The following is a 13,954-nucleotide window of genomic DNA, read 5'->3' as shown; positions in this document are numbered from 1 at the left end:
AAAGAGCCTGATGGGACAAGAAGCCCTTCAACTATGCGGGGATAGCACATCCTTGAGAAGAAAGTAGGGCAAATATAAGGGAGGATAAGGGCAAAGAGGAGGACCCACAGAAAGTAATCCAAAAAATCATAAAGAGAATTATAGAGAAAGAACAGTCTTAAAATCCTTTTTAGAGCCTGTTCTTGAGAAAAGAGTGTATTGTTTCCTCTGTTTATGAATAATATCGTCACATTTGCATAATTTCACGTAAAGCATTGTTCTTGTTCAAATCTCCAACTGTGGGTTATTAGTAGCCTTATATTACAAATTAATTGTGTTCTTAGGAGGATAGTTCATCATTTTAGACTCAATGTGTAAATTTCATTATATTAAAGCACAAAATTGTGATATTTGATCAAAATAAATAAAATAAAATACTAAATTTTTAAAATTTTGTAATAGAATTTAGTTGGAGTAGAATTCTAAAATTCTTGAAAGATAATAAGTAATTGTTGGAATTTTAACTAGCGTAAGCTATCCTAACAATTAATATAAGCCATTTAATATTTTGGTAATAAAGATTCATCGAAAGTATAAACTATTTTTAATACTTTAAAAAAAGAAAAAAGAAAAAGAAGAAGAAGAAGCTATTTTTATAATCCAGGTTTAGTAGGAGGTGGGGGTATCATCAGGAATCACAATGGGGAGTGGATCGGAGGTTTTTCCAGATCCGTTGGTATTACCACCAGTGTTGTGGCAGAACTTTGAGCCCTTAGGGATAGTCTCAAAGCTATGTATTGACATGCATTTGCCTACTATTATTATTGAGTTGGATGCTCTCTTAATTGTTAACATGATCTCTGGAGTTTTGGTCTTTTCTAAATGCTTATCCCCGCTTGTTGATGCTTTAATCAGGAGAATTCCTCAGCATCAGGTGAAGCACTGCTTTAAGGAAGCCAATGTTGTGGCTGACTCTCTTGCTAAAAGTGGTGCTACTATGGAGAATGATTTTGTTGTGTCTAATTTCCCTCCTGCTAAGTGCTAATATTGGGATGCTTTTGTACCAAGATGCTATCAATTATGTGTACCTAAGAGCATCCACAGCAGCTGTTGCATAAATGCTAAATGTTATAATATGGCACATTTGGCACACCAAACACAAAAAACGAAACTTTATCAGATGTGTTAACTGTGTCAAATTTTTGCAACATTGAACAGTACCCTTACAAGTTTGCCATGGTACGGACACCGAATGGCATATGGTTTATTATTTTTTTATTCATCTTTCTCTCTCATTTCTTAGTCTCTTCCTCTCTTTTTTTTCTCAAACCCCAATCCTCTCCTCTCTCTCAACTTCTCATCTTTTGTTCTCTCACCCTCACTGCTCTTCCACGTTGACGCCAATGCTAACGATCACTTCAACGCCGATCTCTCTCTAGCAATGGTTTTTTTTTTTTTTTTTTTTTTTTTTGCTGTGGTTTGATGGGTGGGTTAGGCAATGGGTGGGTTTAGATGGTTATGTTTGGGTTCAGATTGTGGTGGCTGGGTTCGGTTCCGGTGGAGGTGGGTGGGTTCGGATGGGCTAGGCTATGGGTTCCGATGGATGGGTCGGTGGTGGGTGGGTATGGGTCCAAGTCTTGGTAGTTGAAGCTTTTGTGGTTGGGAGTAATGTCGGTGTCGATGACGACGATGATGAGGTTGGAGCCAAAGTCAAACTCTTTGAGGAGGCCAGAGTTGCCGGTGGTTTTGAGGTCGAGGAATTGGGGGGAGCAAGTGGCGTGGAGGTAGCGGAGAGTGTGGGGGGGAAGATGGTGGGTTTGGAGTTTGGGTTGACTTGGATTATGAAGGTTTTGGGTTTGGAAGTGGGTATGGGTGAGGGTGTGGAGGCGGTGGGTTTGTCGGGGTTTGTGGTTAAGATGATGATGGTGGTGGGGCTTCCGATTTGGTGTTGGTGGGCTATGGGTTTGTTTTGAATTGTGTTTTGGGTTGTGGTGGTTGTGTGGTGGTGGCTGTTGGTTGTTGGCAGCAGTGTGGTGGCTGTTGATTGTGTTTGATGAGTTGTAAATATTATTTTAATATGTTGTATATATTATTTTAATATATAGAATTGAATGATAAAACATCTGATAAATGGGATGTTGTAAAATGATGTGGTAAAATAATAAAGTAGGCTTTTGGTGTGTCAAAATGGCATTTTTTATGCAACAGCTGCTGTGGATGCTCTAAGGAACTGCCGTAGCAATGCCAACTCTGGGGATTTGGTGTAGTTCTATTTAATATATCTTGTTAACCAAAAAAGAAAAGAAAAGATAATATAATATAATTTGTATATCATAAATAACTAGGTTTATATTTAAGAAACAAATATACCTATTTTTTAATGCAATTTATCTAGAAAGACACCTAAATATTTAAGTAGCAAAATGATTAATAAGATAAAAAGTCAATAATAATGTGATGTATATTAAAGAATCATTAAAATTGTTAAAAGAAAAATGATAAATTTGACATAAAATACATCCCCAACAACTACAAATTATTTTATATTTCTTAACACAAATAAATTAGAAAATACCAAATTCCAAACACATGGGGTCAAAAACACCCAACAAGAAACACAAAGAAAGCTTTAGAAAGCTTAATATTCAGGTAATTTACCAACACAATTTATTTATTAGAAAAATAAGGTGAAAGCTCCAATATGGGAAGTTCAAACAACTAATTTATAGAAGCAAGTTTGCATTGACATTGCAATAAATACATTTCAAAAGGAAATAAAAAATAAAATAAAACTTTTTTCCTATGGTGTTGGGTTACATGAAAATGGAGTATCTTTTCTCTCTCTCTCTTCTCTAGTTTTTCTCTCTTGATATTTCTTTGACCCCCTCTTTGTGGCCATGCCCTCCTCTTTTATAAGCGTATTTCCTTCCCTATCCCTCCAACTAGCCTACCCCTAGCTAGATCTTTTGGGATATTTCCTTCTCCTTTATTGGTTTTCCCCCATTCTTATCCTGAAACATGACTTTTTTTTGGGGGTGGGGGGGGTCAATATTGTTCAGGTTGTCCTATATGTGTTAAATGTGGAAGATTAGGTAAAGAACCTCTCATTAATGCGGATGTGACAACTCTTGTGATTATTATCCTTTTAGGGGGTTTCCCGAGGTAGCATGGGTGAGAGCGTCATCATGTCCAAGAATAGAATGGGTGGTGTTGACCTTCCGTGATACTTATTTTGTTTGCTGAGGAATCACTCGGCCCCTGCTTGTGAGCTCAGAGAAGCATTCCAAGGTTGGAAGATATGTTTAGAACTCCACGAGAATAGTTTCGATAGATTTCCCGTGACTAATCATTGAAATGAGCTTAGCCCATCTCTTCGAGTATGACCTCCTTAGTATTTGGGTTTTGGTCCAAGATCAAGTTCATCCCCTCCACAAAACATACGAGAAAAGAACAATAATTCATACTTTAAATTTCCAATACCATTAAAATATATACAACCTTTAACTATTAATTAATTTTTTTTTTTAATTTATGATAAGAAAGAAAACAATTGTGTGTTATACTATATATAATTCATATTAACTTGGATGGCTCATTGACTATACATTCTTTCTTTTTTTAAGTAATTCTAGTATAAAAATTACAACTTTTGCCACAATTATCTTATGTGGCAGAATGTAATTAGTTAAACATTTCTTTCTCATGAATCATTTTTTTTTATCACTCACATGAACAATTGCGACAAGAGTTGTAGTTTGTTATGTTCTCCTAAAACAAGAGTTGTAGTTTGTTATGTACTCCTAAAATTTTTCTTTTTAAAATGTATTCAGGTAACCTTAAGGTGATTTTTTTTTTTTTTTTAGAAGCGTTATCTTTTTATTCTATTGGCTAATTATGGGCTTATTACTATCAAAAGTAATAATAAAAAAAGGATTTACTGTGCGTTTGGCATTGGCTTAAAAAGCCAATTTTTTTTTACTATTTAGCTTATTTTTGCTACTATTCATGAATCCCATTACATTTTTTGGTACTATTCATGAGTCTTATTGTACTATTTCAGCTACTTTTTAGTTTTATTTTTAGTAAAAAGTTTTCAGTTTCAGCTAAATAAGTATCCGTTTGGCAACAACTTATTTATCTAAAATTGAAAACTTTTTATTGAAAGTACTATAGATAAAGGTAAAAGTTAGCTGAATAGTTTAGTGGGACCCATGAATAGTACCAACAAATACAGTAAGATCTATGAATAGTAGTAAAAATAAGTTGAAATTGCAAATAAGCTGAAATTTTCAGCTTGTCTGAAACTAACACTAAGTTATTCCCAATAAGACACTTTTAGGGTCTGTTTAGGATTCACTTGTTTTGCTGAAATTGAAAACTTTTTGCTGAAAGTACTGTATATGAACATAAAAGTTAGTTGAAATAGTATAGTGATACCGATGAATAGTATCAAAAAGTGTTTGGAACCCATAAATAGTAGCAAAAATAAATTGAATAGTAAAATAAGTTGACAAAAATAATTTTTGACAAAAGTGAAGAGAATTTCAAATGTGCTCAATTGCAATAGCTTTATTTTGGTCTTGTCCTTCTAAACCTAACCACTCTCTGACTTTGGGGACTTTAAGGGTCCGTTTGGGAGTTTATAAAGGAATGAAATGGAATGGAATGGAATGATCATTAAAAGAATGGAATGGAATAGAATGGAATGGAATGGATTTAGTAGGGAAAGGAATGGAATGGAATGGAATTGAATGGAATGGAATTTAAAAATCTTGTTTGGATGTTATAAAATAAATGAATGGAAATGAATGGAATGGAATGGAAAGTAAGTAACACCGTTTGGAAGTGACATTGGAAGGAATGGAATGGAATCATTTTATAATAACATTACTATTGTACCCCTCATTTTAAAGAACATAAAAAATAATCAATGAGAACTTATAATTGTTTTGAAATGTTTAGTATTTAGTGGATGATGTGAAACTAGTTAGCCACAATTGGGTCTGTGTTAGATTATTGAATTACAATATAGTTTTGTCAAGGTGAATAGAAATAATCACGCTAATCAATAATTTAACAAATGAAGATAATGGCATGAAAATTTGACAATAGCACAATTTCTTTATTTCAATTTGAAATTTTTTTTTAGGGGCTGCTAGTTTTAGATTGAATCTTTCTTGGCTAGTGTGCTTTACAATAGATTTGATAATTTAATACATCTCCATCTCCCAATTTCTTTAAAGAAAAAAGAAAATTTTATTGTAGTTAAAAAAAAGTTATGTATATTTCTATGTTGTAAAGCAATTCACGCATCACATATTTATTCTCAACAAAATAAATATTGTCTAACAATGCAAACAAATATCTTAAAAAAAAAAAAAAAAAAAAGACTCCAGTAATGAGTCTTGCCAAAACAAAACAAAAAAACATAATCCATTCCAAAACTAAGGTTGGCCAAAAAATCCCACACTTTTTTAATTTTTAGGCCTAGACATTAGTGTCAATAAGACACATTTGCGCTCATGATCTGGGCAACCAAAGAACATCTCCTTATATATTGGATTTTCCATCAAAAATATGTAGGCCTCAGTCTTTGATATTGGATCTAAGTCCAATAGGCCCAAAGCTGCGTGAACTTCTGCTCCATATGACTTTGAAAAGCACTTTGCCATAACCTCAGTCGCCCTATCAATTGCCTTTGATACATTATCAAATGACTGGGAAATTACATTTCCGAGTTCATCATCTTCTGTCAGTCGTCTTTTCTTGCTTTTAGAAGACATTGCATCTTGTGATGACACTCGAGAACGTGCAACATTAATTTCTGGTGACCTCTGATCATCTTCCACTTCAAAGTTCTCCAAAGAAACTTCATTTTGAGATATCAAATTATCAATCTCATTAATAGTGGTCGATGCAACATACCTAGCACGTTTCTCCTTTGCAGTTTCAGCATGATCACCTTTTGCTCTATCTTTAGCCCAAATTTGTGCCATCTTAGAGTAGTTGGGTATAGGTGTTGTCATCCACTTTTTGGCTGCAGGTTTAGACTGTTACAAACCAAGACAAATGGTTAAACAACAGATATAATTATGAAATACAAAATTAAACTCACAAAAAATGGTAATTTACCGCTATGAGTGGCTCCCAAACTTCTGGTTCAGCTGTCCACATATTTAAAGAATCATTCCATCCAAAACCACTCAATCCATCTTTAAATATGTCATAGCATTCATGAAAATTCTTCTTCAGTGTCTTCTGTCGATTTTTCACCTTATCCTTGTTAATTTCTATGTCAAATTTTTCAACCAACTCTTTCACTATGTCATCATATGCCTTAGAGGTAAAAGTTCCATTAACTCTACCACCTATGATCACCTGATGTAAAAAAGCATCCACTAAAGCATCATCCATAACACTACTCCATTGTACTTCTTTGCTTGGATCTCCACTATTCTTTTTTGATATCTTACCCATACTATAATTAATAGAACGAAAAACACATGTAAAATATTGTGTAAATATTAATATTAATTATCAAAAGATAGAGAGCAATATTAAAATGAAAAGAGAAATTTGCATAACATTTAGGTCTAAGTAATTGAAACATAGCATATTCTTAAACGACATGACAACAATAAACTCAAAAGCTATCACATTTGGACATAGTTTTGCCACATGGCTAATGCTATAGAATCTCTTATAATATCTCCTTGCCTAGCATCCTCATCATCTTCTCTTGGAGTAGGGGCTACACGTTCACGATAAGAATGCAAAACCTCTTCATCAACTTCAGCAATAAGACTTTCATCAGGATCGACACCCATTAAATAATTATGAAGTATGCAACATGCTAAAATGATTTCATTTTGAGTGTCAACACAATAATTAGGCTCTGTAGTACTTGCTATGATAGGAAATCTCTTTTTAAGTACACCAAATGCTCTTTCAATAGCAGTGCGCAATGACGCATGTCGCAAATTAAACAATTCTTTAGCATTTTCAGGAGGACGAACAGAGTACTCTTTTAAATGATAACGCACTCCCCTATAAGGTGCAATCAGACGACTTCTATTCATATATCCCGCATCAACAAGATAATATTTACCTAATAAACAATAACAACCATTAATTATATACTACACATTTTTTAATTATAAAGAATACACCCTAATACGTATTTGAATTAAATTTACCTTGTGGGATTTTCAAGTTATCGTTTCTAGTTAAAGCATTCTTTATTATTCTTGAATCTGAAGCAGTTCCTTCCCAACCTGGTAATACGTATGTGAATTTTAAATCAAATGAGCATGCCGCCAACACATTTTGTGTTGTGTAACCCTTTCTACCCCGATATCTTGGTGCATCCTCATTAGGCACCTTGACACGAACATGTGTTCCATCAAGTGCCCCAATACAATCCTGAGATTAACATTATCTCTCAAAAACATTTACCTTAAAATATATTTGTACTAAAATACTATCAAATATAAATTATATGCATGATATATTTACCTTAAAATATGGGTTGAATCTACTACTTTGTAGTATTTCAAGTGGCACTTGGGTTCCATCAGGTTGTCGAAGGAATTGATCCTCTAACATAATTATTGATCTTAACACGTTATGAAAATGGCGACTAATGGTCTCACTGGAACGACAAAAAAAAGAAGGACATTGTACGAGTCGTCTGATTATGTGCTAGCATGTGAAGAAACTTGCCAACTTGCTCTTCAACCGTAGCACGCTGTGTGTCTTGAAGATCACCGTCTCTCCGCAAAATGTCACACAAACCTTGAAAAGCTTGTGGACCCATGCGTATTACATCATAGCATTTTTCACTATTCCTAAGTCGAGACATTAGTTCATCACGAACTTTTTGTCTTTCTATGGTTGATTGTGCAGGAATGTGGGGAACACGACTTCTTTTTAGTCGTTGCCTTTGATGGATAATGTAACACAAATAACGGCATGCAGCATGAACCAAGGCTAGTTTCCGCATAAAGTTCGAAAAAATTATGGTCTTAAGTACCTCATCATTCAAGTCCATCTAAGTAAAAAAATAGTTATGTTATCAGTCCAACTTAGAAAATAATGGGTACATGTTCTAAAAAATAGTTATGTTATTAGCCTAACTAATTATGAGTAAGGATTTTAGTTCGGGGTGGCAAGGTTACAAGATAAGATTGAAAACAAAATTAATCTAAAAAATATTAGTTTGCATCAATAATAAAAAACTATATAATAAAAAAATAAAAAAATAAAGATAATTAATTCATATTAAATAAAAATTAATTGAAGACATTAATTAGTGTATTTATTTACAATTCAAGAAATTAATCAATGTACTCAAAATAAACTATGAGATTAACTCAATGAAAAAGTGTAAAAAATATAACAACATATTTGAAAAGTTGTATAATGACTCGTTGGGCCAATGGCTACAGACCTACTGCTTTGAGCTGAAGTGGTGAGAAAATTTTAAACTTGGTTTGGTAGAAGATTTTAACATTCATCCCATTGCATGTTAACTTTGAATTGACATGTTGTGTGCTCTTTGATTGCTGGTATTATGAGTGTTGGACATATATTAGCTTAAACTAAATTCATTAACCTGAGAGGAATATCATCTAACAAAAACCCTCTCTCTAATCCTCACCCTCGTCTAATGAAAATATGGCTGACTTAAAAATACTCTGTTTCTTGACCAAAAAACAGAGCATATCTCCTAACATGAAAGGCAAATAGCACTATTTGGATAGCCCCAAACGAGTGTAAAATTTGTAAACTAACTAAAACCTTTCCTCTCTTACTCACTAACATGTTATGCTTATATCTTTATCAGCAACAATTATTTTAATTACGCTTTGAAGTCCAGCCCACAAAACTCTTGCCAGCACATTAACTTCTAAAAACAATATACGTACCATTGAGTCTCCATGATTATGCCACGTCTAGAGTCCCCGACAAAAACAAAATAAACGGTGGCTAATTTATAGTACCATAATAAAATAAAAAAATCCCTTCCAGCAACTTCGGTTTCCACATGCTCTAAACTAATTTCTATCTTCCAAAGACTTGATAAAGAATAGATCTTCCTACACCACTGACATGTTTCTACGGGTTTTGATTTTTTTTTTTTTAATGAATCATTCTCAATCCACAATCCCAAGACATCCACCCTATCTTGTTTTCTATCAAGTCCAAACACATGCACACAGAATCAATTATTCATTGGGGAACGGGGTGTGGAGAAGAATCAATGCTTCATTGGAACACATAAAAGCAATAGCAAATTGAATTTTAAGGGTCAGACCAAAAATAAGATTATCCAATAAGTTGTATACATTGGCATAACGTGTTTCTACGGGTTTTGAAATTTTTTTTTTTTAATGAATCAATCTCAATCCACAATCCCAAGACATTAATGAAAAATAGTTCCTCACACATAACAAAGATAGAAAATATATGACAAGACATGAAGTAGGAAGCAAACATAACAGAACCGGTAGAAACATAAGAAAAAGAAAGACTTACTTGTGAGCAGTAACCAAAACTTGCAGCAGTCAAAGAATAAACAGCAGTAGATGGTGTCTCACGAAACAGCAATAGCTTCACTTTGTAGCAAATAAGCAATAACGTGTAGCTATGTTTTTTTTCTTACGGCTGATTGAGAAAAGAATGGTTGATATTAAAGGGGTATTTAGGGGTTTTAACAAAAATTTCATTAAACCTAAATCCATTCCCTCCCATTCCTCCCAATTTTGAGGGGAACAAAAATTTGAGGTTTGGAGGGAAAAGGGAGGAATGAGCATTCCCTCCTAACCATTCCATTCCCTCCCACTTAAACTCCCAAACAAGGGAATGGACTTTCCATTCCCTCCGTTAAAACTCCCAAACAAGAGGAGGGAAGAATATTCTAAAAATATTCTTTTTTTTCCATTCCATTCCATTCCCTCCTTCCAAACGGACCCTAAGGACCATCCTATTGTACCTTGGCATCCAAATTCATTGTATTTAAGATATGTTTAGATACCGTTTATTTTGCTGAAATTAAAAAATTATTACTAAAAATACTAAAATAAAGGTAAAAATTAGTTGAAATAGTACGGTGAGGCCCATAAATAGTGCTAAAAAGTGTAGTAAGGCTCATAAATAGTAGTAAAAATAAACTGAATAGTGAAATAATTTTAATATTTCATTTCAATCGTGCACAATTTAGACTTTTCCACAAATAATACTGCTTTCAATTTCCAGTCCCAGCCTACCCCTTATTATAAAAAAAAACATGATGTGGTTAATTTTTATTCAAATTAACGTGGCACTAGCTTCATAAAAAAAAAATGTACCTATGGTGGGCCGTGGCTAACCTAGAAACCAAAACGTGGCACTGCCATTTTTATCTCACCTACGCCATTCTCTTTTCATGCTTATATCCATTTACCTTCATGTGTACTTTGAGCCTCGCCCTTTTTTATCAATGAATTTATTCTGAAAAATATATATATATATATAGATAAACCAGACACAAAATGTTCAGGATGGAACAAGCAATGCAATCACTCATGCTGTTCATTCTGATGTTGTCACTCAAAGTAAGATGGAAGCAAAACATTAAAACTTTCTTGCAAAGTAGAAGGCAATTTCACCTTTTTATTCTTGAGGAAGCAGAGACATATGTTATGTGTGCTGTCTGAAGATTTAGAAGTTAGTTTTGGATTTGGATTAGTTTGGATTTGTATTTGAGTTCAGCTAGGATTACTTGTTATCTTTATCTATTTCTTTCCCGGAAGCTCTAGAAGATATTCATAAATTCGTTTCAAATTTCATTTTTGTTTGGTGGTGATCCCAAACAACCCTTAGATGGAGCTGTTCTAGGCTGTCTTGCATCACATTCAACAATTTGCTGTTTTGAGATGTCTGATATTTACTTTTTCTATCCTTTGAGAAGAAAAAAAATTCTTTCCAGGAGGATCTCAAATCACTACAGAGACAAAGTGATTTTGAAATCAAGTTATGACTTTTTTGATATTACGGCTTTTGACTTTGTTTTTGTTTGGTTTTCATTTATAAGGCTATAGCTTCTTGTTTAGAAAGGAAAAATGATGTACACTACTTTGCTTAAAGTTTGGTGAGAGAGAGAGACGGATAAGGAGGAGAGAGGGAGGCGGTCAGTAGTCAGTTCTAATTTTCAATAGCATCAGATTAGTACTAGTTCCTATTTGAGAACCCTTTTTTTTTTTTTTTTGAGAAGAAACTTATATTTCAATAACATAAGAAAAGGAGAACATCAGAGGCCAAAAGCTAACTGAATCATCCTAGGCCTGATTGAATCAAGTGAACTAAGAAAGGTGGGATAACACCCTTCCAGAGATTGGAAACATGATTACATTTGGCAAATTGGGCTAGCTCATGGGTAGCCCTATTGTAGTCCCTTTTCATGTGTTGGAAAGAGCAGTAGGAGAAAGAAGACCTTGCAAGCTGAATGCCTTGGATCAGATGTCCCATTATACCACCATTGAGAGCTTGGGAAACTGCAAGGATGACCGAGGTAGCATCGGATTCAAATATAACATTGGAAAGATTCATCTCTTGTGCTAAGAGTACACCTTGCTCCATAGCAAAAAGCTACGTCCAATCAACGGGGTAATGCAAGGGCAGAGCTTTACATAAAGCAGCGACCACCCTTCCCATCTCATCACGAACGATCACCCCAACACTAGAGATTCCGCTGCCATCTATGGATGAAGCACCATCCACATTTACTTTGAAATAGCTCAGCGGGGGTGCAGCCCAGCCACTTTGAGGAGACTGCATAGGGGGAAAGTCCACCGTGGTGGCTTCCTGGAAATCCTCAACAATGTTCTTAACCATTTCCCAGATTTGCAAGGGTGGCAGACCACTCCCATCATGGATAAGCTTGTTTTTGTTATACCAAACCGCCCAGGAGATGGCAAAGAAAAATTCAAGGTGCTTGGCATCAAGGGAAGAGCTGATTTGGTATACTAAATCAGAGAAGTCTTTCACATTCAGCAATGCTTCAATGGGGCAGTCTTGCCAAAGGGACCACACCGAGAGTGCAAAGTCAAAAGAGATTAAGGCATGAATTAGGCTTTCAAGCTCCTCATCACAGATTGGGCAAACGCAGGAGGTTTGTATACCTTTCGCAACCATATTTGGTTGCACAAGAAGGCCATTCACACAAGCATGCCAAGAGAAAATCTTAATTTTTGCTGGGAGCTTTAGTAACCAGATTTTTCTCCAAATCCGAGCATTTGGATCTCCAGAAGAGCATTCCCCTCATCCCTTGTGTTAAGGAGTTTGGTTGCGACAAAATAGGCACTTTTAACTGTGAATTCACCCCTCTTATTCCCTATCCAAACGAGTTTGTCCTCAGGCAAATTGTGGCTTAGGGGAATTTTTAAAATCAGGTCAACCTTAAAGGGTAAGAAGAGAGCTCGGACAGCCTCAGTTTTCTACCATCTAAATACCGAATCAATGAGAGAGGAGACCATTGGGAAGTTCACAAGGGGGCGGGGAGGGGAGATGACCTTGTATGTTGAGGGATTTGGGAGCCATTTGTCGTCCTAAATGTGGATTAGACACCCATTTCCCACTCTTCATCTTGTTCCACTTCGTAAAACTTCCAAGCTATTGAAAATACTCTGCCAAGTGTAGGAGGGGCTGCAACCTAAATTTGCATGGAGAATATCACTAAAGGGAAATATTTTGCCTTGATGATACGAGTTGCTAGGGAGCTCGGATTTGTGAGGCTCCAGGCTTGTTTTGCGAGCAAGGCAAGATTAAAGGCCTACAAGTTTCTAAAACCCATGCCACCTTGTGACTTTGGCTTGCACATTGTTTTCCAACCAACCTAAGCCATTTTGGACTCCTGATGTTTCTGCCCCCACCAAAAGCTTCTCATCATTTTTTCAAGGTCTTCACAGAGACTCTTTGGAAGTTGGAAGTAGCTCATTGTGTATGTGGGAATGGCTTGGGCCACTACTTTGATAAGAATTTCCTTTCCCCCCATTGAGAGCAATTTACCCTTCCAACCAACCAGCTTCTTGCATATCTTTTCCTTAATCTCCGCAATGACAAGCTTCTTTGATCTACCAATGATAGAAGGGAGGCCAAGGTACTTTGTATGACTTGAGTCTTGCATTGGCCCAAGAATGTTTAGGATCTCATTTTTGAGCTCTTAGGAGGTATTTGGGCTGAAAAAGATAGAGGATTTGTCGGTGTTAATTTTCTGCCCCAAAGCAGACTCATACATACTAAGAATTTCCTTCAGCTTGTTACACTCATTACCATTGGTCCTACAGAAAAGGAGGTTGTTGTCTGCGAAGAAGAGGTGAGTGATTTTTGGGGCACCCCTACAAATGGATATCCCATTTAGCTGTTTGTTCCTTGCCGCATCATGAATGAGGGCTAAGAAATGTTCTACACATAAAAGGAATAAATACGAAGATAGTGGATCGCCTTGTCTGAGTCACCTAGTAGGTACAATGTTTCCATACGTCGTGCCGTTGATAATGACTGAGTATGACACCGAGGAAATGCAATTCATCACTAGATTGATCCAATCCTCATTAAAGCCCATCTTCCTCATGACTTTTTCAACAAAAATCCATTCGACTCTATCAAAAGCTTTACTCATGTCTAGCTTTGCAGCCATGAAGCTATCACTCCCCCCTTTCTTTTGCTTCAAGAAATGCATAATCTCATACACCACCAAGACATTATCAATGATAAGCCTATCAGCCATGAATGCACTTTGATTTTCTGAAATAATATATGGAAGGATAGCTTTGAGATGGTTAGTACCTACAATACTCCAATATTTTTGAAAAAAAAGTGCTAACATACCATCAGGACCAGATGATTTCGTGGGGTGTAGTTGCTTGAGGGAAGAAACCACTTCTTCTCCAGTGAAGGCTCTGGAAAGCTCTGCATTCATTTCAATAGTCACCAT

General features: G+C 35.5%; 3 protein-coding genes across 3 annotated transcripts; all 3 read right to left on the bottom strand.

Moving 5' to 3' along the window:
• Nucleotides 1-5,410: 5,410 nt before the first annotated feature.
• Nucleotides 5,411-6,424, bottom strand: LOC115988733. The gene is made up of 2 exons (XM_031112669.1): nucleotides 6,112-6,424; nucleotides 5,411-6,029 (listed from the first exon to the last, which is right to left on the bottom strand). Exons 1-2 carry the CDS (start codon nucleotides 6,391-6,393, stop codon nucleotides 5,454-5,456), a joined length of 858 nt encoding a protein of 285 aa, XP_030968529.1. The 5' UTR covers nucleotides 6,394-6,424; the 3' UTR covers nucleotides 5,411-5,453.
• A 208-nt stretch (nucleotides 6,425-6,632) lies between these two features.
• LOC115993398 (putative nuclease HARBI1) lies at nucleotides 6,633-11,598 on the bottom strand. The gene is made up of 4 exons (XM_031117462.1): nucleotides 11,370-11,598; nucleotides 9,517-9,596; nucleotides 7,176-7,401; nucleotides 6,633-7,087 (listed from the first exon to the last, which is right to left on the bottom strand). The coding sequence occupies exons 1-4, from the start codon at nucleotides 11,596-11,598 to the stop codon at nucleotides 6,633-6,635; spliced, it is 990 nt and encodes a 329-aa protein (XP_030973322.1).
• Nucleotides 11,599-13,471: 1,873 nt separating this feature from the next.
• Nucleotides 13,472-13,954, bottom strand: LOC115993382. The gene is made up of 2 exons (XM_031117461.1): nucleotides 13,849-13,954; nucleotides 13,472-13,764 (listed from the first exon to the last, which is right to left on the bottom strand). The coding sequence occupies exons 1-2, from the start codon at nucleotides 13,952-13,954 to the stop codon at nucleotides 13,472-13,474; spliced, it is 399 nt and encodes a 132-aa protein (XP_030973321.1).

This window comes from Quercus lobata, chromosome 1 (assembly GCF_001633185.2).
Source record: "Quercus lobata isolate SW786 chromosome 1, ValleyOak3.0 Primary Assembly, whole genome shotgun sequence".
NCBI classification, from domain to species: domain Eukaryota; kingdom Viridiplantae; phylum Streptophyta; class Magnoliopsida; order Fagales; family Fagaceae; genus Quercus; species Quercus lobata.
Note: the sequence above shows the minus strand (reverse complement) of the source record. Positions and strands in the feature narration are given on the sequence as shown.

Coding starts and splice junctions, on each gene's coding strand:
- LOC115993382 (XM_031117461.1), bottom strand. CDS start 13,954: ATGGTGACTATTGAAATGAATGCAGAGCTTTCCAGAGCCTTCACTGGA. Junction 13,765..13,848: donor GAAATCATCTGGTCCTGATG/GTATGTTAGCAC, acceptor ATATTATTTCAG/AAAATCAAAGTGCATTCATG.
- LOC115988733 (XM_031112669.1), bottom strand. CDS start 6,393: ATGGATGATGCTTTAGTGGATGCTTTTTTACATCAGGTGATCATAGGT. Junction 6,030..6,111: donor TTTGGGAGCCACTCATAGCG/GTAAATTACCAT, acceptor GGTTTGTAACAG/TCTAAACCTGCAGCCAAAAA.
- LOC115993398 (XM_031117462.1), bottom strand. CDS start 11,598: ATGGAGCAAGGTGTACTCTTAGCACAAGAGATGAATCTTTCCAATGTT. Junction 9,597..11,369: donor GCTAGCCCAATTTGCCAAAT/GTAATCATGTTT, acceptor TTTGCTACAAAG/TGAAGCTATTGCTGTTTCGT. Junction 7,402..9,516: donor GTTTTGGTTACTGCTCACAA/GTAAGTCTTTCT, acceptor TGTTAATCTCAG/GATTGTATTGGGGCACTTGA.